Below are 27,135 nucleotides of genomic sequence, written 5' to 3' on the forward strand. Positions count from 1 at the left end.
TATAGAAAATTAAATCGATCGTATCAGATTTACAAAATACCCTCCCCAAAAACCAATTCATTTTTAGCTAACAACACTATTGAGTTCTTCAAAAGATATAATTTTTAATTCTACCTCCCGCCCCCTGGGTACCCTTCCATTCTAGCAACCTAATTTTCACAATCGATTCAATTTCCCATTTCTTTAGATGTTCTCAAAAGTCAATTGGAAAAACATTTAATAAATAATCACCATGCAAGTGATATTGAGTGAAAAAGGGGAATAAAAGAAATCATGTTTCTCTTGAAGAATTCCCAGTACACCAAATTGTGCCTTCATTGACGAAAGAAAAAAGTTCTTCATTCACATTTAACACATTCACAATGCTTCGATTCTCAACTGGGAAAAGTGTCTACCAGAGTGGAAAAAAAGGGAGTAAAATGCCAGAGAGATAGACTTATTGATTCAATTTTAAATGAGAGGAAAAACAGGAAGTTGAGAAGACTCACTCAAGAATTTAGTTACTTCCATCGTAATCACGTTTCAGCATGACCAAAAAAAAAAGATCGACCTCGCAAAAATCGAAAAGGCTGTGATGTGAATTATTAAATTGAAGAGTTCAGTGAACGAGTGAAAGAAATAAATGAAATTTTCACAAAAATCAACCCTAAAATATTACGAAAAGTTAATGATGGATATTGCTAATGAAATTTATGTATTTTTAATAAGGCCCATTTTGGGTGATATCAATCATAATCGCCACCAAGACACATGGTTGTGAAAATTTTGACGAAGAAGTAATTTTTCATCTATAATCTTCTTTAGGGCTAGCAAAAAGATCATATACAACTATGCGATGCGATGCAATACGATGTACGAAAGAATTTTCTTTTAAGTTTAAAAAGTACCGCACGTCTATTACACTTGATTTTTGTGTTTACATTATTTACATTATTAGTAACTGCCTCTTAACCTGATCAACAATTGAAACGTTCACAGCATAAGAGACCTATTGGGTGTAAGCTCAAGTAGATTTTGATTCTCCAATAGTGTCTTGGATAAAAGATAAATGGAACTCCATTTGCACAAAAAGTCGTTGATATTTGAAGAATTCAAATTCAATTTCGAATTTTCATACTAAATTTTCGAACAAGGTGGAGAAAATTTCTCAAATATCACACAAAAAAAGGTAGCACAAGAGTTACTCAGTGATTACGCAGTGATTAATTGGACAAGAACAGTAAACGTCGTTCTTCTGTTTTTTTCCTCACAACAATGTGAAGACCATCACATTTTGATACTTGAAAACTTCGAAATTCGAAAAGGACGTACTTCATCAACCTTACGAATGTATCAAGAAGTAAGAAAGTCTCTTTTTTGGCTTTTTAAATAGATTTTCGAATGGCTTTTCTCTTTGCCAAACTCTACTTCTGTACGGAAGGATTGGCTCCGTTCAGTAATAACCTTTCGAAGAGACAAAGCCACTCCAAAGCCAAGCCAAACCCATTCGAAAATCTACCGGAAGCCTAAAGTGCAAGTTCACGTACCTGGCGCTTTAGCGCTAATTGTTCTGCCATTTCGAATTTCGATATTCTTGACACTTCAATCGAAAAAAATTTTAAACAACAGTGTCCAAAGTTTGCTGCAAAAAGTGAATTTTTGTGTAGTTTTGTCGAAATTCAGGATGGCAGAACGTCTTAATTGCACTTTCACTCAAAGAGATGTCCTTTTTAGGAACTTGCTTATTTTTGTGTAACTCGTCGGTTTAAACGTTCGAACTTTCAAAGGGGTTTTAGGTAAGTTCTTTCTGATATATCTTCGAATCGGTAAAGGAAAAACCTCTACCGGAGAGAGCTCTCAAATCGGGAAGGTTATTACTGAACGAGAGGATTGTGCATGATTTTTCTATATTTCCTTATTATTGGAATGCCTGATTAGGTAAAGAAGAAGTTACGACAATTGCTGATACAAACGACGAATAATAGTCGTTGTTTTTTAGACTAGGAACCGATGGTGTGTTTTTGAATAAAATTTGCGAAATGCTCGAACTCACAAGATAGAGCTCACCGTGTTATCGATTAATCTTTTATGCTTAATGGTCTACTAGAGATCAGATTGATGCATAAATCACAAAAATATTTGAAAATCAAAAATCGGTACTTAACCGGTTCATTACCGATGAAGACCGATGCAGCCGGGTTCGAAATTTCAATACTTTTCCAAATGATCCAAATTTAAGCAAATCGGTTGAAAAATGGTTCCTCCAAAGTGGTTAACTTTTGATCTTCAATAATTGGAATGGGGAATTTTCCGGTAATAGCTATGCTTGGCCGAAATGTTCGTCTGGACTACCTCTAAAACATATCCGAAATTTATTGAAAAAGCTTGGGCCAATTTTGAGAAAAAAACAAAAAAAAACATCGTTTTGGTGGGGAGAGGAGAGAGGAGAAGGGAAAAGAACGATAACATGTTGAAAGAAAAAACACGATTATCTAACTGCTCTGTCTTTGAGTTCGAGCAGTAAAATGTTTATTATGATTTTTCTGAGGAATGCAAAGAACTCCGAAAAAATTGCAATATTCGAAATTAAGAGCATTCGAAAGGTAACTAAGGTAAAGTACCCTATAGTCGACCGGTTTCTCAACTCGGCCAGTTGAATTATTTAACCAATTTTTTAACGTTTTATAGTCAACTTCTATGAAATTTTCACTGATTTACGTTATATATAAAATAATACACCTTATAATGTTAAATCGGTAAGACCATATTATAACAAATCTAAGTAAATTGAATAAATAGTCGCACTGGCCGAGTTGAGAAACCGGCCGACTACAGGGTACTTTACCTTAGTATCCTTTTGTTTTTAAAGATCATAGATCAGGTAGATCAGTTATTATACTTAAAATGATAGCTTGTCATTTTGTCGAAACTACCAAGCAAACTCTTTTTTGCTATCCAATTAAAAGATATCTAAAAAATAGATGGCAAAGTATCTTAGCTTTGCAGAATAAATCGTCAGTTAAATCAGCATTTGTCGTATCTTACTTCTGACGACTTTTCAGGAGAAAAAACCTCCAGTTCAGCTTTATTTTTTCTTAAAAATAAACCCCTCAATGCAATACTTTTGAATCAAAATATTAAAAGTGGAATTAATAAACCGTAAATTAGCTCGAGAAAATATCTAGAAAATGATTTACCAACGCAACGACAAATTTTGAAAATGAAAAATATCAATTAGAATTATTCCAGCAATAATAAGCGTCTTTATTTGACTAAACTAATAAAAACTATTATATGTACCTATATTCTATTATCTCTAAAAGCATTTATCATAAGTTTTTTTTTTAATAAATTTTGTGTGTCGGGTCGCTTTTTTGTTTTGAATTAATATAGATGGCTTATTATAGATATTATAGCGGAGGCAGCCAAAATCTCGAATGTTCATAATTCTGAAAGGGATGAAATTATGTGGAGGATAATGTGTAGAATAATTCCCCAAGACACAGAACACTTCCCTATATCCCTAGCAAGCGCGGGTGATATCGTGGGAGTAGCTATGACACTTTGAAGAATTCGGGATATTGGCTTTCGGAATTTCGGCCCATTCGGGATTTTGACTTTCGGGATTTTGGCCCATTCGGGATTTTGGCTTTCGGAATTTCGGCGTTCGGGATTTGGCTTTCGGGACTTTTGGCTTTCAGGATTTTGACCGCGACCCATATTATAGATAGCCAGAGAGTGTGTACGCATATTTTTCTTACAAATATTCAATTAAAATCCCAAATAAACCAAAGAATATGATTTTCAGGAGGAAAAACAGGGATGGGAGAATAATAATCGATTTATGGGGGTCGTCGTTGATACCTGCCACCATTTGGCCTCTAATTCAGTAATTATTTTAAAAGCAAAACTTCGAACAAATATAAAACAATTACGGATGCTTTTTTTTACTAATTAGAACTGGTGTTAAGAATTTAAGGACCTTTCTAAATATCCAAATTTGATCAAATCGGTTATACAATAAACGGTTATACAAATTTGACGTTTGGTGAAAAGGGGAGGTGGGACCAAAAAGCACAAAGAACAAATAAAATAACAAGATGGATAAGGGGAACTGTGCCAAATTTCGGACATGTTGCATATAATCCTCAAAGTCTTATATGTTTAAAATATAATATTTTTAATATACTAATTGAAATTTTTTGTTACTTTTTAAGAGTATTAAAATTGCGTAAAATACGCTTAAAATTGAATAAAGGTGTAGATATTATACTTTGTATGCTATTTGGGACACCGAGTCATTCGTTAAGGCTATTTGTTTTTTGTTTCATTGACATTTTATAACTTCTAAACCTCCTAGAATATTAAAAAAAACCCTAAAAATTTAGAGAATTTTGAGAATAAAAAGAAGTGTCCGATATTACAAACTGTTCGAAATTTAGTACAGTTTCGACATACTGCTCTAATTTTCAGTTCCAGTAGTAAAGCTTTAATCAAAACTTTAATTTTGATTTAAACAATTTTTTGATATTTTTTGGAAGATTCACTGAGCCGTATTGACTTTTATTTTTTGTACTTTCTAAATTTTCTCCCAATAGCTCGAGACAGTGAGGCAACATTGGAGGCGAAAGTGTTGTAAAAGGGGGTGGAATGGGAGAGGCAGATGCCTATTCTTGGCCAGAGAGACGCGCCAAGATGGTGATTGTGGAGCCGCTTAATAATTTATTTATCACATTGGCGCTTAAAACGTTTTTCTCGTCTTTTGAGTCAGTCCCTCATGAGCATTTCGTCAAAAGACGTCTTCACTTCCAACATGGAATTTATTGTGAAATAGAAATCCACTTGAATTTTCTTTTCTTTACTTCTCACTCTATCGAATTACACATCCAATCTCTTTTTCTTCTAAGTTTTTTTCGCGTTGAAAGTGTAAACTTGACTCTGAATTAATTAAAAATGCATTCTGGTACAAGAGACAAATTTGTGGAATCCCATTTACTCGTTGGTCCTTCCACGCAAATCGCCCCAATTGTCTCTCTTTTATCGCGCCAGATTAAAAAAATGTAGAAAAAAAAGTGTCTGGGGATCAACGTTGGTCATACAATCTTTATTCTAGTTCGTGTAACTCCCTTGATGATGAATACGAGAAAAATTTGCAATTTGCTAATCTCTTGTGCACCTCACGTTTCTGGATCACTCACCGGAGTATTTACAAACCTCTAAACAAGCTTGTTGATTTAGTGGCGCGAATAAATGGGCAGGAGGGTTGGTTGTTTAGGAGTAAAGAGAAGCATGAGTAAAAAAAAATCACTGAAAGTAAAATTCTATAAATATCCATTGAAAACACCAGACACACCACAATGAGAAGCTGAACGAATCGAAAGGAGGGATAAATGAGCAAAAAAAGAAGTGTACATCGAAAGGAAAATAAATGAAAGAGAAATATTCATTTATGAGATTGAAATTTTACAGAAAAAAAAATCTACCGCTTCTCATCTCCATATTCGGGGGAGTGTACGATAAAATGAGAAATAAAGTAGCAGATTGTGAGAACAAAGTGGTGTATTCATCTTAGTAAATTGTTCGTATATGGTACTTTGGGGGAAATTCTCTAAAAGGGGAAATTTTACAGCATTATTCCACACTACATTTATATTAATTTCTTCTTAGGTTGTTACATAAGTTCTATCGCAGTTTTGGCAGAAGATTCCAAATTTGAAGTTACAGGGGCATAACTCTAACAAGGAAAGTCCTCAAACTCGAAATCGAATTTGTTAATAAAACTTCCGGTGGGATTGGTGTACCTATCGGGTGCGTCCCAGGTGGCGGTTAAGAAAGGCTATAGGCTGTAGGGGACACCGGGGCAGAATTAGTTAGGGGTAGAATTATACAGTGAGGAGTGAGGTGTTATAGTTCTTCTTAATCCATTCCTTACCATGGTATTTCACATCATACGCAAATTAAATGATTTTAGATAATTTATTTCTGGGTAAATGTTATCCGAATTGCTGTTGGGAATGGATATTTAGTTACCTTAGTCCTTCAATTACTTGGGAAAAATAGCCCGATAGAGATGTAAATACAATATATTGTTCTTTTCTCGCTTCGCGGAAAGTCATGCAAAATTTTTGCTCAAAATGGCGGACGAAAAATTTGAATCCCGTCGAATTTGTTAAAATAGACCTTTATTCCTTTTCCTGATTTGAATTTTAATTGCCAATTTATGTTCTTAGATAGTTGCTCTATTTAAATCAATAGAGTTTATAATGAATTAATGTACAGAATTTAAATTCAGTGACCGTTAAGACGTGTGTTTGACAGCGGCTCCCCGCGCCCCCATAATAGATAGTTTTTTTCTTTAAAAAAAATCATTTTTAATCTGTAAAGAAACTAATTCCAAAATATGAATATTCTATCTCAAGTATTTCTGGTACATTGACTGAATGGGTTAAAACAAATATTGAGCAAACTATGTATTATTTATTCAAGGTAATTAAGTCCTATGAGGTGATCCGTCTGATGCAAACATCTTTTCCACAAATTAGGGAAAAGCCTATAATTTTGGACAGTGAAGTGCGATATTTTCAAAACTAATTGATTTTATTGTTATTCTCTTTTCAGAAGGGTTGTTATAAACTTGGCAAGCTGTTTATCGTCTTTGTTTTTACTAAAAGTAGACCTAATACGTTTAAAAATGAATTGATATGTAGAGTTGAATTTTACTCAAATTTTGGACGCCTTGGTTGTAAATTTGGACACTTTGGTTGTTATTTTGGACAGCTAATTCGCCTCAATAGACTGCTCATTGTTCTAAATTTCAAAAATCAATCTCAACAAGTCCTCTTCCTGTTTATGTAAAGGAACCGTAGAATGTCACAAGAAGTCCGGAAACTTTCCATATCGTTCATTAAAGTGACTTGACTTTGGTACTCCAAGTACGCGCGAATTGATTAAAATGTATATTCAAATGAATTTATTTTTACTGTCCAATTTTACTCTCAAAGTGTCCAAATTTAGAAACTGCCCAAAATTATGAATTCTTCCCCTATAGGTAAAGAAAAATTTCATTTGCTGGGCAATTCTACTCCGATCACACCTAATAGGTTTTAGAGCCGGCTTCAGTTTGTTTGGAAATAGCTACAGGCACGAAGAAGAATTAAGTTTTAGGGCAGAATCACATTGACAGTAAAATGCTCACCGTCACCGTCAAAGCCCTCGCCGTATTTCGTTGATTTACGCATTTTCATTGCAATTCTTACGCAAATTTTCCATTACGATATTACCTTGTCTCATACTCGGTGGCACTAGGTGAAAATAGTATAAGAAAATTGAATAAATAAAGCGAAAATGCGATAAACGGTAAGCAAAATAAAAACTGTGGGATTTTTTACTACAGTTTTTCGTACAGTTTTTTTGCTCACCGTTTATCGCATTTTCGTTTTATTTCTTCAATTTTCTTATATTATTTTCACCTAATGCCACCGAGTATGAGATAATGTAACACGGTAATTGAGAATTTGCCCAAGAATTACAATGAAAATGCGTAAATCAACGAAATACGGTGAGGGCTTTGACGGTGACGGTGAGCATTTTACTGTCAATGTGATTCTGCCCTTAGTCATAAGTATTTTATAGGTCTAGAATTAGTATTGAGGTGTAAGCCATGAGTTAGAGGTCTATAAAAACTGATATTCAGATTATCTCTTACTAATCATGCTGAAATCAAAGTTCAGCAGGTTATGCCCTTAAGCCGAGAGACGGCTTAGTGGAAAATGATGGAAATGTAGTTAAAACATTATTTTGAATATAATTACGCTAAGCCGTCTCTCGACTAATCCTTGGGGCCCGAATGAACTCAGGCTGATCCTCTAGACTAGAATATTTAGCGTGTAAAATTTGACAGTAAAGGATTGGGTAAAGGAAATTTATGCAAAAGACCTTTAATCACTGATTCTAAGGCCTCAATGTACGACAGTTTGGGACAAATCTTTGTTGCCAAAATTTACAGGCTGAATATTCTCGAGGATCAGCCTGAGTTTATTTGAGGTTTTAGGTCTGTCAAGGCCCTTAGATGGCTAAGATCGTAGTGAATTTCAAGACTTTTCCAACGATATTTTTTATGTCGTGATTGAATGAGCTAAATTAGAAAATTCATAAAATTATTTAATTAAAAATTTAATAGATAAAAGCAATATTGACTATTTTTCACATTAGGATCGGTCAAACAGAGTTTTGTAAATTTATATAAAACCATAATGACCTAAAACAATTTGCTTGGTTATATTTTTCTCAGCTTCAGCTGGAAATTTCATTAAAATAGTGCAAGAAGACAAGTGCTGAAGATACACAAAAAAATCTAAAGTATTTCCAGAGCATAATTGAGTTCTTCTTGTGTATATTTATTGATATTCTTTTTGTCGTGGCCTTTTGGCCCCCTTTTTCCAAGCGTGAACAGCCAAGAAATATTTTTATGAATGAATGTCCCAGTTGACAAAAAAAATTGTAAAGAGGCATTCCAACAATTTTCACACTAAATTATTACACAATGCACACACAATATTTTCCACCTTACCCCAAACCTTTAAACCCAGAAGCTAACAACCCCCTCATATGACCTCAAATTCCCGCCCAGTGAGTGGGTGATATATGAAATTTATTAAATTGCTGCACAACTGTGCCCCAAATACTCTTGGAAACCCCATATACCATATTTATCCTCAACTCTGTTATCCATTTGGTTGATGGGAAAAATAATACTAAAGTACCCCCCATATCGAGACTTTGTCATATCCCCTCTATAGAGTCCCTCGGATGCATGGATGACTTTTATAGCATCTTGATGCTATATGAGAAATTTTTATTTTGAACCATACTCACAAAATAAACCACATGTCCCTAGTTCGCATTGTCCCCAAAATAGAGAAATACAAGTGCGATAAACTTTGTGGAATTCCTGAAATCCATTTGCTATACTCTAGAATGGATTTCTCTTCCAGTTTTTTCAAAGTTGTTTACAGGGGATCTATCGGTTCAGTATCGGTTTAATGTTCAATATTGGTTTCGGAATACGATGAAGACTGAAAGACACTTTTTCAATCTTGCCCAGAGCTTTCGGTTCTGGATATGGATCTCCTTCAGTGGTCAACATCCAGTCCAATATCTAGGACCGAAAGCTCCGGGCAACTTAAGCCATTTAACTTATTAAGCCGCTTCTCGGCTTAAACCGAGAGATGGATTACTCAGAAACTGATGGAAATGTAATCTAATTATTATTTTGATTATAATTACGTTAAGCCGTCTCTCGGTTTAAGTCGTAGGTGTGTCTATCACATAAACTGACTAAGTTCTGTAACTCGCATTTCTGGAATAGGGTCTTGGGTCAATGTTAGTCCAATATCGGTTCATAACCGTTTTGAACTCGAATTCGAAATCGGTTTAGGATTCCCGTCTAACCAGATAAGCGTAAATTAAAGCCTGAATTAACCCTACCTTTCATACTTTACTTTTAATAACTTCTCATAGAAAATACCCCTTACCAAATGTGAAGGACATTGTTTTACTGTTGTAGTGATGAGCATCGGAACTAATATAATATGTTTTCGGCCGTGTTGCTTAGCTGTCACTGACAAAATAGATTGTTTTTCCAAGAGAATTTATTGTTTTAAAATTATTCAAAGGTTATCATAGTAATTTTAGTAGATTTTCCGTGATTTTATTAATACTATGAATTATGCGACGATGTGTTGTGTGTAGAGAATTGTACAGTGCTTACATAAAAACAAGTTGCAAATCTAAAGTACTCGTTTTTATTTATTTTTCGTGGATATTTTTAGGAGGTATTTTCTTTCGCGATATTTTTTGTCACTGTATAGTGTACAATCGTAATTACTGATTAAAAGAAATATATTATTGTGCTTGTTGCTTCTTCCGTTTGTACAATGTTTCGAATTAAAAACCGGATGTGTCAGAGACAATTTCATTCGTCCGCCATTAATGTCCGTGGAAAAACTCAGTCCTTAATTAAGACCTACCATTCAAATCTTAGCGTTAAAGCCAAAATTAGTACCCAAAGTTGGGTCTTAAATAGAGCCTCAAGGGGGTCAGTGGATAGAGCAGCGGCTCTATAACTATGAAGCCTTGGGTTCAAAGCTGAGCAGCAGCAGAAAAAGATTTCTCATGCCATATCGGCTTTGAATTCATCCAGTAAATAAATGAGTAGGGTAAGTGTGCTAAATTTCGGCATAGTTGCATTCAAGCGTCAAAGTCTCAAGTTTGAAATGTAATATTTAAAATACAAATTGATTTTTTTTTATTCTTTCTTCTGAAAGAGTTGGAGCTTGGAACCTTGTAAAGAGTTTACAGTCTTTATTTACTCTAAAATCATTCCTAATACATTTTAAAATGAATAAAAATATAGACATCGCTTTGGTGTCCTATTTCGGCCACCTTCATTCTCATAGTTCCTTGCCCTTCGGGAATTCTTCCAATATCTTTTTCACGTCATCTTGTTTGTCGAAGCTACATTTTTTGTTATTCTTTTGCATTGTATAATCTCTAGAGTACGTAAAATCTAAACGTTCATGGAAATTCGAGGAACAAAAAAGGTGGCCGAAATTGCAAGCTGGCTGGAATTTGGCACACTTACCCTAGTAAGTAGTAATGCCAATGGTGCATATTGGCAAAAAAGTGAACCGCCTAAACAATAAAGGCTGGTACGAGAAAGAGTTTCGACATGAAAGTGGTAGTTCAGTCGATACAAATATTCGCTGTCACTGATCCCAAACACACACCGAGAAGGGATGCTGTAATATAGTGACGGCACTGATTGCCCACAGAGCTGTGATATAGAGCGGCTACCTGTATCGGGGGATAAGATAAAATAGGAGTGGGGAAGCATAAGGGGCCCAATTATGGTGGCCTGGGTGTAACGGTAATCCGAAATGGAGAACTGACCACTGGCAAAATCTTATCTTGTCTTATCTCTGGGTCTTAAATAAAGTCTTAGCGCTGGGCCTCCTTACACTCTGTCAGATGGATTTTTTTAGGAAATTAACAGTTTGTAGTGGAACCTCAACGAGTCCAAACATGTTGAGAAATACGCTATCTAGAGCCTTCTAGAGCTTTTGACTTGACCTTGAAAAAATCAGGAGTGGTTCAAGGTTAAGCTTTACACTTTGAAAAACAAAAAAAGTTTTGTTAATTGGACAAATATGACCTTGTTAAAATTTTGTTAAAAAGATGTTGTTTATGAATTTGACAAAACTTTTATTCAAATTCTGTATGAAAAAGCATATTTTTGACAAACTTTTAACAAGATCCAGAAGGCCGCTAATAATTCAACGACCCTCTTCCATATTCTGTATGGAAGAACATAATTTTAACAAACTTTTCTTGTTAAGTTGACAATTTTTTTTTCTTCAAAGTAGATGAAATATCGTCTAGGCAGCCCTTAATTTTTTTTTAAATCAAGATATATTTGATTGTAGAACAGCGAAATAAATAGAGGGATTATAGAAATTGCTTTCTCTGTAGAGTTCGAGCAATAAAATGACAAATAGAGAGGAAGGAGATAAAATGGGGAGACAAAAGGCCTCGAAAGTGGGTCATTTACCATGCTTGTGGGGGTCAATGAAACATTTTGCAACCACTTGCCGGCAGGATAACTTTTACCACAAATCACAAAACTCTTCCATTGGACTTGGTCATGTTCACATTTCTTGTGATTCTTTTCGAATATCGTTGAATGCGTAAAACTCACTATTTTATTTTGACTAGAAACTAATATAGCTTGAAAATTTATGATGTTTAGAAGCATGTCCTTCCTTCTTTGAATTTTTTTTGAGGAAGGAGATATTTTCTAATGATTTTAAAAAGCGAAATACAATCTCCGGACGAGGTGAAATACTTTTAATCCCTCAAAAAATCCCATTATGATTATCTCGGGAGATGACAAGGGATATATTTAATTGAAAAAGCTGGGAGGGAGACCAAAAAAAAAAAAGATTCATAGGAAAAGCGGAAAATTTCAAGCTGCGTTTGACATATTCACGAGGCGCCTCCACAAGGCCTTCAAGAATTTCCCATTTATCGCAATTTAGGAGAGAGTACGGAGGGTTGAAAAGAAGAGCCAATGAACATTAGACATTATTGGGGTCACCCTTAAACTAATTATATTCGTCATCATTTAGAAAATTCAAACATGACGCGGAGGTTTATTCACCCACTCATTTAGCTTCAATCTCAATGTGCCATATATGAAAATAAACACAACCCTCTCATATATTTCTAGTGCCTATTATTAATGCTTTTTTCCCAGTAAAATAAAATTAAGTTGTATACTTACAATAAACTGAAGCGATATGTGACTTTTAATCACCAATGAATTTAACACGCAAAACTTGTTTTTTTCCAAACCGATGAATTTTCCACATGAATTATCCAGCAAAATCCCAGATGTTAGAACATTATTCACTGAAAAATAGACAAAAAATCAAGTTAAAATTCAAATTAAATATTTAAAATTACCCAAAATTGGATTTCAAAACATTTGGAGGAAAATAGATCACTTGTGCCAATTGTACAAACATTTGAGATTCAAAGAGAAACTGAGAACATGAGAAATCTAATATTAGAAAAGACAACAAAAAAAATCATAAGTAGATACAATTATGACAAAGACAAAGTGATTAATTTTATATAGTGATTCATAAAATCATGGATGTTTGAACACGAAAGAAGAAGCAATCAATAGTTCCATTCTACTCCCAAAGTATCGTGTAATTGGCTCCTAATCGATATTATTCAATCTAATATATCAATTGATTTCATCAGCAGACGAGTTTCGACCATTAAATCTCTCTCTAGATATGCCAACAGTTGGAAGGCACAAAGTTTCAAGCGCCCAATAATAGGAAAAACTTTTCAGCCTGAGAAAATATGGTTTATTCAAAAACTTTTCCTTAATAGCACAAGAGATTAGTCAAATTTTCGAAATTTATTATATCATCCTTTTAATTTCATTATTTGAACTTGAAGGAGAGGGTAATTAAGCTTAGCTAAACTGTACTACTTGTACTTTTTTCTCTAAATTCTAAGATAAATTTGCAATTATTAGGGTAAGTGTGCCAAATTCCGGTCAGCTTGCAATTCCGGCCATCTTTTTTGTTCCTCGAATTTCCATGAATTTTTAGTTTTTACATACTCTAGAGATTATACAATGAAAAAGAATAACAAAAAATGTAGCTTCGATAAAAAACATGACGTGAAAAATATATTTGAAGAATTCCCGAAGGGCAAAGAACTATGAGAATGAAGGTGGCCGAAATAAGGCACCAAAGCTATGTCATTTATTTATTTTAAAATGTATTAAGAATGATTTTAGAGTAAATAAAGACGATTAACTGTCTACAAGGTTCCAAGCAACACTCCTTAAGAAGAAGTAATAAAAATATTCAATTTGTATTAATAATATAGCATTTAAAACTTGAGACCTTGGCGCTTGCATGCAACTATGCCGAAATTTGGCACACTTACCCTATACTTTTTATTCACTTATTCTAAGATATTAGATACAAAATAATAAAAGAAAATAGAAAAAAGGATAAGATGAATCTATAAAGAACGCATAGAAAAGCTTATACAGGGTAAATGTGTCAAATTTCGGCCAATTTGAGTGTAATTTCGGCCTAGCATCTAAATTAAATAAAATTATCGATTTTGCACTTCAAATAGTCAATTTAAATATTTATTCGTTTTAGAATGTAAGGATAAGTACTCTCCCTTCGAACGTTCATGCCTTCGAATAATGTGAATTTTCTTTCATAGTTCATAAGAGACTTACACACTTCTATTAAAAATTAGTTAGTTTATCATCAATTATTGATAGTTACGTGATAATTATGTGTAATGGCCTCTACACACTAGAGGAATTTATGTCCATATTGAAGCAAATTCCCTACGCTTGTGTAGGAAAAACTCTTCAATATGGACATAATTTTCTCTAGTGTGTAGATGCCATAAGTTTCTTAGAAAAAATAAAAAAAAAATCAGATTATTCAAAGGCATGAAGGTTCGAAGGTAGAGTACTTTCCCCTATATTTTTATTATTTTTTTTTAATATTTTGGGAACTGATTTAAAGAAAACAATATGATAAACTACTTTTCAAGGTTGCAAACAACCCTATCCTAAACAAGAAGTAAAAACAAATTTCAATTTGTATTAAAAATATTACATTTCAAACGTAGGACTTTGGTGCTTATTCGCAACTATGCCGAAATTTGGCACTCTTACAGAAAGAATTGTGACAGAAAGAATTTCACAGAAAATGTGATTCTACCCCTTCTAGCCTAGATGCATAAAATTGGGCGAAAAATAGGTTTTTCGCGCAATTTTTGTAGATGGTATTGCGAAACACACGTAAATTTAAATAAAACTTTAATGCTGATTTCACAGTTTTCACACTGTGAGTAGTTCCAAGTTATTATTTATGGAATAATTTTCTTTAGTGTTTAAATTGGGCAAGGCACTGCTGAAAAAGTTACTTCGAAAAGAAAATTATATCATAAGATAAAATTGTGACCTAAGGCGCACACCATAATTGTCTATATTGCTATCACTTGACAACAAGATTTTAATCGAAGAATAAAAATTTGCAGTGTCGATTGGGGTTTCCGCAGTTTCCGCTTTTTGAAGATTGTTATGTGTCTTGGATCACTGTTACGGTCAAACTATCCTATTCATTATTCTTTATGGTGCTATTCCAGTAAAAAATGTAAAGTCGACATCTTTCTCCTCAACATTTTTTTTAGTACATGTCTGTTCTAAATATGCTTCTGCCGGATCGCCATTTCTTTGTGTTTGTTCCTATTATTACTTCGTACATACTATCATTACTTCCTATCATCCCAGTCTTCGTTGTGTTTCAAAAAAACTAAAAAGTCGTGACAGACACTAACATTTAAATCGATTACGCAGAAGGTGCAGAAGCAAATTAGAACAGCCATAGGGTAAGTGTGCCAAATTTCGGCATAGTAGCATGCAAGCGCCAAAGTCTCAAGTTTGAAATGTAATATCTTTAATAGAAATTGATTTTTTTATTCCATCTACTTCAGAAGTGTTGCTTAGAACCTTGTAGACAGTTTATCGCTTTATTTACTCTAAAATCATTCTAAATACATTTTAAAATGAACAAAAATGTAAACATAGCTTTGGTGCCCTATTTCGGCCACCTGTATTCTCATAGTTCTTTGCCTTTAGGGAATTTTTCAATGTCTTTTTCACGTCATCTCGTTTGTCGAAGCTACATTTTTTGTCATTCTTTTGCATTGTATAATCTCTAGAGTATGTAAAAACTAAAAATTCATGGAAAATCGAGGAACAAAAAAGGTGGCCGGAATTGCAAGCTGGCCGGAATTTGGCACACTTACCCTATACAAAAAAAAAGTGATCAGAAGAATGGTTTATCCTTTTCGTTTTTAATTGACATAGCACTAATACACTCAGTCCCGGGATTGTGCATTTCGGGATTATGCACCTGACGGAACTACGCACATACATTATGCATGTTTGCCTACCATTTGAAGTCAATTTATGAAATCAATTATTCTTATTTTTCATAATAAAACTTTAATTTCTTTTATAAAGATAAAATTTTCGAATATTCTATCAATTTATTGAAGAACTCTGACCAAAAAGTGCTGATTGTTAATACACTTCTCTTAAACAGTTGAGTCTTTCTGTTCTAATTTATTTTACTCCGAGGGTACTCAATTGGTCAAGTGGTAGAGCACTCGGTTTATGATGCAAGTGTCTCGGGTTCGAATCCTCTTTAGGTCACCAGAAATTTTTCTGGCGTTAAAGGCGTTCGTATTGCACCCAGTGAGCTTCATTGCACTTGATTCCATGAGCATGGGATTGACAACTTCATCCTTGACCTCATCCCGTACAAGAAAAATTAATAATGCATGTCTAGAAATCCCCTTGCGAGAAGGCCTTGTTCCTTCATGGAATGTTGTGCCAGCATTATTATTATTATTATTATTTATTATTATTATTTTACTCCGAGCGAAAATCGTCCTACGGCCTATTTATTCAAAAGAAATCACCTGCGGGTATTCAAATTCTCGATACATAATGCAATTTTGCGCGTTTTTGTCGGTCCCAAAAATGTGCATAATCCCGGGATTGAGTGTTTTCTGAATTATTACACCGATTATATCCAATTTTTGACGTTGTAGTTTGATTTATACACTGAGAAAAAAAGAGGGTGCGATCAATTTTTTTCCTCATAACTTTAACACTTTTTAGGTGTAAAAATATATTAACAACATTTTTTAATGTTAATTTTACACCTTTTTAAGGGTAAAATTAACATAAAAAGGGTAACTTTAACCCCCAATACACCTAAAAAGGGTAATATTTACACCGATTTCGGATCAATACTGCAGGGTAAAATTAACATTTCCGGAACGTTATTTTAACTTTTTCGGAGTTTTCTCAGTGTAAAAGATATTATTGAGCAGGCCATATTTCAGGGATGAGCAGAAACCGTTTTAAACCGAATAAACATCAAAATAAGTTTGTCCATGTAGCGTTTTGACCATTGACGTACAATTTTCATTTGACGTTTGTTCGGTTTCAAATGGTTCTTACTTACCTCTGCTATATTTTATCAAATTACACTTCCTCATATTCATTGATAATCCAAGCATTTTGTAAATAAAATGAATTAATGAATGTATATATTTATTTTTATCTAAATCATTTCAAGTAGGAACAACCAGTTTAGTATCACAATAAGAAGCCACAAAGTTCACTTGAAGGGTTGAATACATTTTGTTAAGTCTATTAATGCCTCTAATATTCCAATAAAGTACTGTGAAAATTCCAAGGGAATAGATAGATGATCTCTCGTGTGATAACGTAGAATGTCAACACAAGTGGCATGACATAGTAGGAGATAATAAGAAAGTCATTCTCGGATCATTTCCAACGCTTCCCATTCCTGCACCCTCAAGTCACCCCAGAAGGGTCCATGTGTATCCGAGACGATGGAAAAGTGCCACATGAATTGTGCAGAAGATGCACTTGTGCTTTGTGAAAAGAGCTTCACACATAGGGGAGGTCGGGGACCTTCTGGATATGATTACGATGTCGGAATATTGCAATTCTCAGAGAAAATTTTTGATACCCAATATACCTTAAAATTTTTCAATGGTTCATGTTATGATAGGGAAAAGGGATATGTAAAAGATTAGTGTAATAAATATCTCCATTTTCCTCTATATCATTCATATGGGGTGGCAAGGTTTATAGCAAAGCGGGTCATCTAACAAGGAGGTGAAAACATCTCATACCTTTCACAACGTCATGCTGCACACATCTCTTTTTGCATTCTCCTGTCCCAACGCTTCTTTTGTCATATCAAACGGCAAACAAGAAATAATCTTCAAGTCACGTTGCTACCGTGAATGTACGTTGAGGACTTCCTCATTTTTCACTTTCTCCACCCCTAACAGCTCATTTAGCACAATAAACCCTTGAGAGATTAGTTGGTCTGTTTGTGAAAACACCAATGATGATTTCTCTTGGGAAATATAAGGTTTCTTATTAAATATTTCATCTGCATAAATTTTCAATTAGGGTAATTTGCTTAAAGTCGGACAGTAGTGAAAGTCGGACAGTGGAAGATGGCTTCAGTCGGAGACAGCCAAAATCCCGAACGCCAAAGTCCCGAATGTTCAATATCCTGAAAGGGATGAAATTATATGGAGAAAAATGTTTAGGGTAATTTCCCAAGATACAGAAAATTTCCCTTAGCCTCCAGCAAGCGCAGGTACAATCGTGGGAGTAGCTATGACACTTTTAACTCTTTCCGGACCACAACATATCCAGCAAACGAACTTCAGTAAAATTCACTTTATTGTAACTCAAATATGATACTTTTACAGAGAAAGAACTTTTTCCGCCTCTGGGAAATTGGAAAATTCAAGGGTACTCTCGTCCCCAAAAGAACGCAAAGGATACAAACTTCAATTTGTAATTTTGTAAACTATTTGTGCGTATCAAAGGACTTCTGTACGATGTTGATAACTAAAACAAGGTGAATTATTGACCAGTATCTTGTGAGATGTCCAGGAAGTGCTAAAAAAGACAACCAGCTCCTGCTTGTAAACAGATTCCTCATAATATTTAACACATAACACTTTAAAACACATTTCTTTCAACACGATGTTATTGTAGACACATTAAGCTTTCTCAAAAGCATAAAAGACATTTTCTGGACAATCAGAATTCATCAAAATCAGGAAGAATAGGAAAAACTTCCTTGAAAGCAATCTCCCTCGCTGACAAATCGTCGGTTGCGTCTACCTCTGTCGTATCTGCATTTGTTTTGTATCTGCATTTGGTGCAAGCTATAATACAGACGTCCCCTCTTGCGTGAAATGCTGACACAAAAGAAATGCAGATACGACAGAGGTAGACGCAACCGACGAAATGTCAAAATTATAGGCCATATTGGCAAAAATGTCGCTGCCGCTTGGAATTTTCTTACAGGTTGGTGTCAAAAAGCAATTGGCGGGCATTGGCGGGATAACCTTACACACAGAAAAATGGAAAATTCTTAAACAGAAACACCCAGGAATTTAATTTCAAATCCCATCCAATGAATGCCAATGCCCTAATTCTAAATCCTTGATCATTTAGTTTTAGTTGCAATTTGCAAATTTGTAGACATTTTCCATTTTCCAGCTAATGCAGAACTTAAGTTCCCGATCTCTTAACTTGAAAGAGTTAGGGATTCTAGCCCATTTCTTTCGCTCAGAGCTTCTAAACTTAAACGTTTCGGTGATTCACGTCCAATTTAAGTTCCCAGGATCTTATATATTCTTAAATATAGAGTCAAAATTTTTCTGTGTGTACATTTGACCTCTAGACGGTTTTTTGGGGACGAGAGTACCCATAAAGCTTGAACAAGTTTTTTGAAAATTTAAGAAAATTTTTTTTTTTCGAATTTATGCAATCTGTAATTGTTAGTTATCATACTTATTGGCCCGAGAGGTTTTTCCTTATTCTGGTCTAGAAATATCAAAAAAGTCACAATATCTCCAAGGAAGCAGAAAATCGAAAATTCACGATTTTTGACCAAAAATATCTAAGCTCAGGAGTTAATTAGGATCCTGCAAAAAATATCCTAGATTTGGACATCCTTATAGTTTGTACTTATCTAGAAGAATCGGATTCTTATCGATTCTAGATAGTCTAAAAAATTGTTGTTTCCATGGGTACCCAGTGTCCCAAAGGAGACGAAAGAGTTAAGAATTCGGGATTTTGGTCAATTCGGGATTTTGGTCAATTCCGGATTTTGGCGTTCGGGATTTTGGCTTTCGGGATTTTGGCTTTCGGAATTTTGACCGGGATCCGGCTTCAGTACATAAATCGGTCGGTCCTGGTTAGGATACATTCCCTTTTTACTCTTTACTTTTGAGCTGTTTCTTAAATGTCCGCTTTTTTAAAATCGATCCCATTCATACGCAATTTCCATTGTATCTCAGAAACTTTCACGCGTGAAAGATGGTCCAATAAAAATTTCCTCCTTGGAGCTTTTAACCAAAAGAACTACGGTACCAAATGCTTGGGAAAAAAAGTCACAATCATTCGCTTATCGATTCCCCTCTGTACCTTATTCTCTAGCTTTTCTTGTGTGAGGTTCTTTTCTGTTGGGTATAAGAAAAGACTGGCAGCTTCATTCTTTCGTGAGCTTACAGCTTTTCTTCCACACATGCTCACATGACATCATTTCCCGCCACCACAATTTGTGTCATCCCCCTCGAGGCATGACTTTAGCTTTCGACAAATATCCCAGTCCAGAAGAAAATCACTCTGGAGAACTTTTTTCGCCTCATCCACCAAACTATTTATATATTTATCGAGGGGTATTATGTAAGACAGTGGAGAACACATGCAACTTTCCACTCAACAGTAATCCGAAAGCAGTAAAATTTCGTCTTATGAGAAAAAAAATCTCCCTCCCCCTATATAGCTAATATTTTAGGGGTTTGATTTATCGCTAAAAATGACGATTTGTGCCACAGATTGTAGGAAAGAAAATCATTCACAATTTATATTAAATTTAAATGAAGGTTTGAAGCCAAGAAACTCAAATGGAAGTAAAAAAGTTTGATGAAGTTTTTCACTCTCAGGAGGTCTCTTTCAATGAAAATCCCTCCAACAACATCCTGAAACATTGCCAAAAGTGTTGCTAAAATTCACTGGAACTTCGTGTTTGGGGGGAGAAAAAGAACAAGAAATTCACATCACTGACATATTGCCCTTGGGGGCAGAAACATTGTGGAGATTTGTCATATATTTCCGATTTCAATTAAGGAAGGGTTGGAAAATTGCTGTGGAAATTCATTTATGATTGCAGAGGTTTCTACAAGCCAAAAATAATTTTTTTTGCCTCCCTTTCGACATTGCAGAAATAAACCGCGGATTTTCCGCGGTGTATTATGTCTCGAGAAGCCTACACTTCAGCACCGGCCATCAGTTCTGGCGCACGAAGTCCTGGCCGTTCAACACGCCGCATCACAGAACTCCCGACAGTTGATCGTTCACCGTCACGAGAATACGGTACGAGAGGAAGTCCTATAGGTAAGGAAAATAACCCCCATCACCACCACCCCAAAAAAAACCTCAAACCACCCCTAATTCCAAAAACCTCCTACACCGCATTTCATGCCATCATGCATATTCAGTTTTCTCTTCATAACATGTTCTCAAAAATTTTTTTCTATCTTTCTCAGAATATTCAATAATTTCTTCTATCTAAAACATATTTTTCTAACATGAGCTTATTTCTATTTCTTCTCAAAAATTTTCCGTTTTGAAGAACACAAAAATGCCAACCTACTCTGAAGCGAAAAGAAAACCGATGCAAGAAACATGAATTTTCCTTTTGGTTGAAGACCCCACAATAAAAAAATTGGTTAACATTTTCTTTTCTTATATGCTTAGTTTTGTGCCCAACATTTGATTTTATATCTTTTAGGACGAAACTTACGCTTTTCACGTTCCGGCAATTCCTTCTTCCCAATGAATTACGGTCCTGAATCTTCCACTTATCACCACAATTCCGTTGCAGCAATGGGCAGCCCATACTATCGGGATATGGATGAGCCCACAAGTCCGGCTGGCGGGGGCCACCATCGCAGCAGGAGCGCCAGCCGGCCACCTATTTCACACGCCATGGATTATACCCGTAAGTACATAATAAGACTAGGGGGAAGCAAGGGCGTACCCAGGATTTCAGTTAGGGGGGGGCTAAGTCTCAAATTTTGTTGGCGGGGGGGGGGGGGTAACTTAATTTTTATTTTGAAAAAAAAAAACGTAAAATATAAAATGGGATAAAAAGTATCTATAAATATAAGATGGTCTTATTTTTCACCAGAGATTAGCCTATGCCAAAATTGTAGGTATTCTTAAGGAACGATCATCAGTGTTCCTCGGACAAGTGTATTGTCTCCCATATTATTGTCCACAAATAAAATTAATTTTTAGAAATTATTCGATACTTTTTACCAAATAACTACAGCAAGGATGCATTCCGTTAGTTCATATTTAGAGCAGAATCACATTTACAGTAAAATGTTCACCGTATTTCGTTAATTTACGTATTTACACTGCAATTCTTACGCAAATTTTGAATCACCGTATTACCTTATCTCATACTCTGTGGCACTAGGTGAAAATAGTATAAGAAAATTGAATAAATAAAATGAAAATGCGACAAACGGTAGAAAAAACTGTAGGATTTCTTGCTATAGTTTTTCGTAAAGTTTTTTGCTCACCGTTTATCGTATCTTCGCTGTATTTCTTCAGTTTTCTCATATTATTTTCACCTAGTGTCACCAAATATGAGATAAGGTAACACGGTAATTGAGAATTTGCGTAAGAATTGCAATGAAAATGCGTAAATTAACGAAATACGGTTTGGCTTTGGCGGTGACGGTGAGCATTTAACATTTAACATTTCATTTCGTGATACCCTTCAATGCAAAAAGGGACTATCAGTCTTTAGAGAATTAATGATATGCTTCTGAGAATTTCCAGCTTTGATATTTTTATTTAAGGAAAATTTACTTAAAGAGTTACGATTGTCAAGAAGACTAAAAAACAGAATATTTTTTTCCAAATTTCTTTTCCAGTATAATAAAAAAAATATATAATTCAACTTCTTAAGAATAAAAGGAACAAGATTTAAACTATATTTTCTGAATTTTAATTTAAAAATTTTCAAAATTCAGCCATTGAGCTATGTTTTCTGATATTAAAAATGTTAAATTTCCTGTTAGGTGATGAATTAAACTAGTCTTTGAACGAAGGGTTTCGTGTTTACTTGATCATAACTTGTTCTATGAACCGAAACATGGTGTAAAATACTTCTAAAATGCTATTCCTTCAAGGATGCGACTCCAATAGGATTAAGCGGTTGTAAATGAAAATAATGATGATGATGAAGGACTGGTTTAACTCATTAGCTAACACGAAATATTTGGTTTTTGGATGTCGGATGAACTTATTTCAAGAAATCTTGTCCATCGAAAGTTTTTTTTTTCAAAAAGGTCTCCGAATTCCGAAAATCAGATCCCTACAGCTGAATTTTTAAAAGAAAATTAAATTTTATGTATTAAATTTTCCCAAAAACCCAATAAGTCCTCAAGTTCAAGTACGGGTTTAACTCATCTACTAATGTAGATGAGTTAAACCCGGGTAAAAGGGGTCAGATGAATCTACTCTAAGTAATCGTTACTAAAGAAAAGTGAGTTTTTTCAATATTCGTTTCGTTTTTATTTTTTTTTAATAAAAATGTCAAAAAATATAGTTTAAATGTTATGCTTTTATATGCCTAGGAGCTTGAATTAAATAGACTTTTTATTATGTTGAGAAAAAAGTTAGAAAATATGCTATTTTCAGCCTTTTTGACCCGCATAACCTCTCAACCGATCAAAGTTCAAAGTCAATGTATGACCTCAGCTTTTCTTCAATTTTACCTCTGACTACTCCATCTGATGGCTTTAAATAAACTGTCGGAGTCGTCGGTGCTTTTTTTTTTAAACATATCCCCCGATGAGGTCAATCGCGTCAAGTTTTCTTAAGGCCTCTACACAGTGGAAGCAATTTTCATTAAAAAATGCTTTTTTGAAGGAAATTTTCTGCACTTCTATATGTGGAAACGTTAAAATTCTGTTAAAAATGCAATTTTTGACAAAATCTCTTCCCAACGTGTATAGGCTATTAAGAAGATTATTAAAAAAAAATGGGTAGAATCATTTTGAGAAACTTGCTTTCTTCTCAATAACATATATATGGTAAATTGTTAGTGCTAAAAAAAACGCTTAACTTTTTTAAATTTTTGTATGTAGTACAGAACGGGCAACAGCCTTGCCCTGCCCTCCCCTCATTGGGCTTTTAATGGTTTTTGAGTTTCTATTTTTGTATTGACTTGACACTGTACAAATGAGCAGTAAAACATAAAATTTGAGAAATGACTAAATTATTTATAACTTTAAAAGCAGTAGAATTTTCATGAAAGTTTTGATCTCTATGAATTGAAAAATTAGGCCCATTTTTGGAAAGATTTGGATTTTTTTACTGATCAAATTTAATTTTTTTTTTGCTGAAAACATATTTTTTTTTTACTTTTCATTTGTTTTTGAATTTTTTTGACGCTTCTAGGGGGGGGCAGCTGCCCCCCCCCCTGCCCCTAGCTGGGTACGCCCATGGGGGGAAGTAGGGTAACTTTGAAATTGGGATTTTCCTCCTTAAGTGGAACTGAGACATACCATAATGTAATTTAGCTTCTCAATCTGTTTGTGCAGCTGAATTGTATCATGATAAGGCTCAATTTTATTTAAAAATTGGTGAAAAATCCCAAATTCAAAGGTGCCCCATTTTCAAAGATACCCTACTTCTCCCTACATGAACTACACGACAATTCAAGTTGTTCTAACTGCATTTTTTCTATTAACACTAAGCCTACCTCCGTGGCAAGTTCTTATTTTTACATGGATCTATTTAAAGCCAGCTCCTTAACTCAGCTCACAGAGCCGATCGGGAAAAGTTATTTAGATAGAAATCTAGTATATTTATCCCTCCACAGGGATCAGTAACTTCCAAAAGGGGATCAGTGACCACTTTTAAGTTATTTAGCGCAACGGTCGCAAATACGGAGAAATTTCCATACGTGCTTGTATGTAAAAGTGAGCTTTGGCTTCAACTCCACAGGTCACATTGGGTCACATGCCAGGGGGACTAAACCTATACCGACCGTTTTTGGTCGTTTTTCCTAGCGCGCTTGATCAAATGACAGACCGCAGTAAGATAGGATACTGAACAATTTTTTTCTTGGAAAAGAGGAAAAAATTAAAATTTAAAGACTGAAAAATATTAAAGCGTGTGCATGAAGCAATTTCTCCAATGCTTCAAATGAAGTCAGTCGTAATAGGCTTTGGATTTTGTTTTTTTCGTCAGTGTAGTTTCAAGAGAATTTATTTAGGGGAATGTTGGTATGGTTCGCACAGAGTGAACCTTCAAACAACGCAAATTTTCTCTTTGTTTGCAAAGAGCTAGTTCGTCATATCTTAGCCATAAGATAGATAATTATTAAGGCCATGAAACGAGATGAGAAATGGTAAGTCAGCTCTTTGCTAACAAAGAGAAAATTAACGTCGTTTGAAGGTTCACTCTGTGTGAACCATGCCTACATTCCCCTAGCTTTCTTTTGGTGAAATTCTTGTTAAAAAATATTGATTTTTGTCTGAGTAATTACAAAAAGATGAAGAGCATATAAAGACTAAAAGTTGACAATAATCTCAAAAATTCAAATGCCAGTTATGATAAAATTTCGGAATTGACCGGGATGTATGCCGTTCCTCCATCCGAAAGATTGTAATTCGGTTCAAGGAATTCAAGACTGTTGCTTAGAAGCCGGGAGGAAAAGACCAAAAGCCTGGGATTCAGGATAAGGGGATGGAAAAAAAAGTGCTTGAGGTTTTCGAGAAGCAACTCAATCTTTCAATGCGTGATGTTGGCAAAAATATGGGAATACGTTGAAGCTTGGTCCATAAAATCAAGAAAAGGAATGGTTTGATAACCTACAAAGCTCAGGCTGCTTCCCATCGGACCGATAAATACCGTCAAAATGTTAAAACAAGGTCGCGGAAACTGAACGATCACATCTTTTCAAAGGATTCCAAGGCTATGGGAAACATATTTAACCCGTCTTGCACTCCGGAAGATTGAGAAATACTGCGGAATTTTGACGACAAATCTTAGGAAAAAGGGTCAGACAGCCGAAAACTTGCCGGATTTCGACAGGAAGTGATGGAAACCCATCCGATACCGTGGAGATCGGTTTCTCAACTCCTTAATGAAGGAAATTAAAAAAAAAACTGCGAGAATCCGGCGAGAAGCCTTTGGACTAAAAAAACAAAATCTTAGAAAAATTCCAATAAAATTATCTTTCCGAAAATATTTTTGTTTTTATATGCTGTGATTAATGTTTGAGAGCCCTTTTACAATGCGTGCACACGCTTTACATGCATATTTTAAGAACTTAATAAGGATAGATAGCGACATTGTACCGTTTAAATATGTGTTAATTTTAAAAAGTTTTTAAACCCGTCAATTTGACCGGTTTTGGTACGTTTAGTGTTAAATACGATTGAAATGCTGCTAGTAGTTTTCTTCCGAAAATTAAATAATTGTAGGCGTGGCTTAATTTTCAAGAAGCAGGGCCTTTTTAAATAATAACAGTAATAATTTAAAAGCCTTTACAGTCGGAGTTTATCCAAGAAAGGAGACATTCGAAAATCGGTTTCGAAAGCTAAAGACAAGGCATTTTTACTTCTCATTCTTCCACGTGGTGTGTGAAGCACCTCATGTTCGAATTTTGAAAATATATCTTGAGTGTCAACACGTCAATTTCCAGTTTGTTGTGAAGAAAATCAAATTGAAAAAGCTTAGCGGGAGGTTGGGCTACTTTGAGCATTGGGGCTACATTGTTATACGATTTTTACGCAAATTTTTAATGGAAACTGGGTTTTAGCATTATGTAATTTGCACAGACAAAATAATTGTGGATCTAAATAAAATAATTGCAAGGACCAGCTTCATTTACAAATAGGCGAAAAAGTCGTATAACAATCTAGCCCCACAACTCAAAGTAGCCCGGCCTCCCCCTATAATATTCTGGTCCAATTGTTCAATCCCTTCATAATCACTTAGTAACTCCTTTGATAGCTTCTTAATCTGTCTGAATTATTTGAACATCAATGAAATTAATGCAATGAAATATTTACCTTTTAGCCAAGACACTTTTGAAGAATAAAACTCTGGCTGTGAGCGCATCGAGTGAGATGTTCCATGGTGAACTATTTATTTAAATAATTACACGATTTTTTTACTTTTATTATTACTTTTATAATGCGGTTTGTGAGACGAAGAAGTATGAATACCATTCAATTTTTATTTGTAAAATACTGTGGAAATGAACTTTAAAACGTTTCGAAATAAAATAGAAGGTCTGGTAGACTTCCAGCAAGGTCGCTATTAGGTGCAAACACAAGTAGATTTTGATTCTCCAATAGTGTCTTCACTGATTAAAAAAGGGGGGTGCGATTAACTTTTTTTCCTCATAATTTTAACACTTTTTAGGTGAAAAACTATATCAACATTTTTTACTGTTAATTTTACAGCTTTTTAAGGGTAAAATTAACATGAAAAAGGGTAACTTTAACCCCTAATACACCTAAAAAGCATAATATTTACACCGATTTCGGATTAATACTGCAGGGTAATATAAACATTTCCGGAATGTTATTTTAATTTTTTTGGATTTCTCTCAGTGTTGGATAAAAGATAAATGGAACTCTATTTGCACAAAAAGTTGTTAATGTTCGAAGAATTTAAATTCAATTTCGAATTTTCATACTAAATTTTCAAAAAAGGTGGGGAAAGAGTTACACAGTGATTACGCAGTGATTAAATAATAGGACAGAAACAATAAACGTCGTTGCTTTGTGTTTTTCCTTATAACAAAGTGAAGACTAACACATTTTAACACTTGAGAACTTCGAAATTCGAACAAGATGTACTTC

The 27,135-nt window shown here is 34.6% G+C and overlaps 1 protein-coding gene across 17 annotated transcripts in view; it reads left to right on the top strand.

The window, feature by feature from the left end:
* The window catches only part of LOC129798489 (ELKS/Rab6-interacting/CAST family member 1), a 71,834-nt gene that overhangs the window by 6,276 nt on the left and 38,423 nt on the right, over positions 1-27,135 (top strand). For 13 of the 17 annotated variants that reach the window (XM_055841648.1, XM_055841663.1, XM_055841652.1 and 10 more), the window contains exons 3-4: positions 20,458-20,629; positions 21,027-21,236. In XM_055841648.1, coding sequence (XP_055697623.1) covers positions 20,488-20,629; positions 21,027-21,236 — 352 coding nt within the window. In that variant the 5' untranslated portion in view covers positions 20,458-20,487. The remainder of the gene's footprint in view (positions 1-20,457; positions 20,630-21,026; positions 21,237-27,135) is intronic. The other 4 variants (XM_055841655.1, XM_055841656.1, XM_055841661.1 and 1 more) reach the window with 1 other exon arrangement.

Source organism: Phlebotomus papatasi, chromosome 1 (genome assembly GCF_024763615.1).
Source record: "Phlebotomus papatasi isolate M1 chromosome 1, Ppap_2.1, whole genome shotgun sequence".
In the NCBI taxonomy this organism is placed as follows: domain Eukaryota; kingdom Metazoa; phylum Arthropoda; class Insecta; order Diptera; family Psychodidae; genus Phlebotomus; species Phlebotomus papatasi.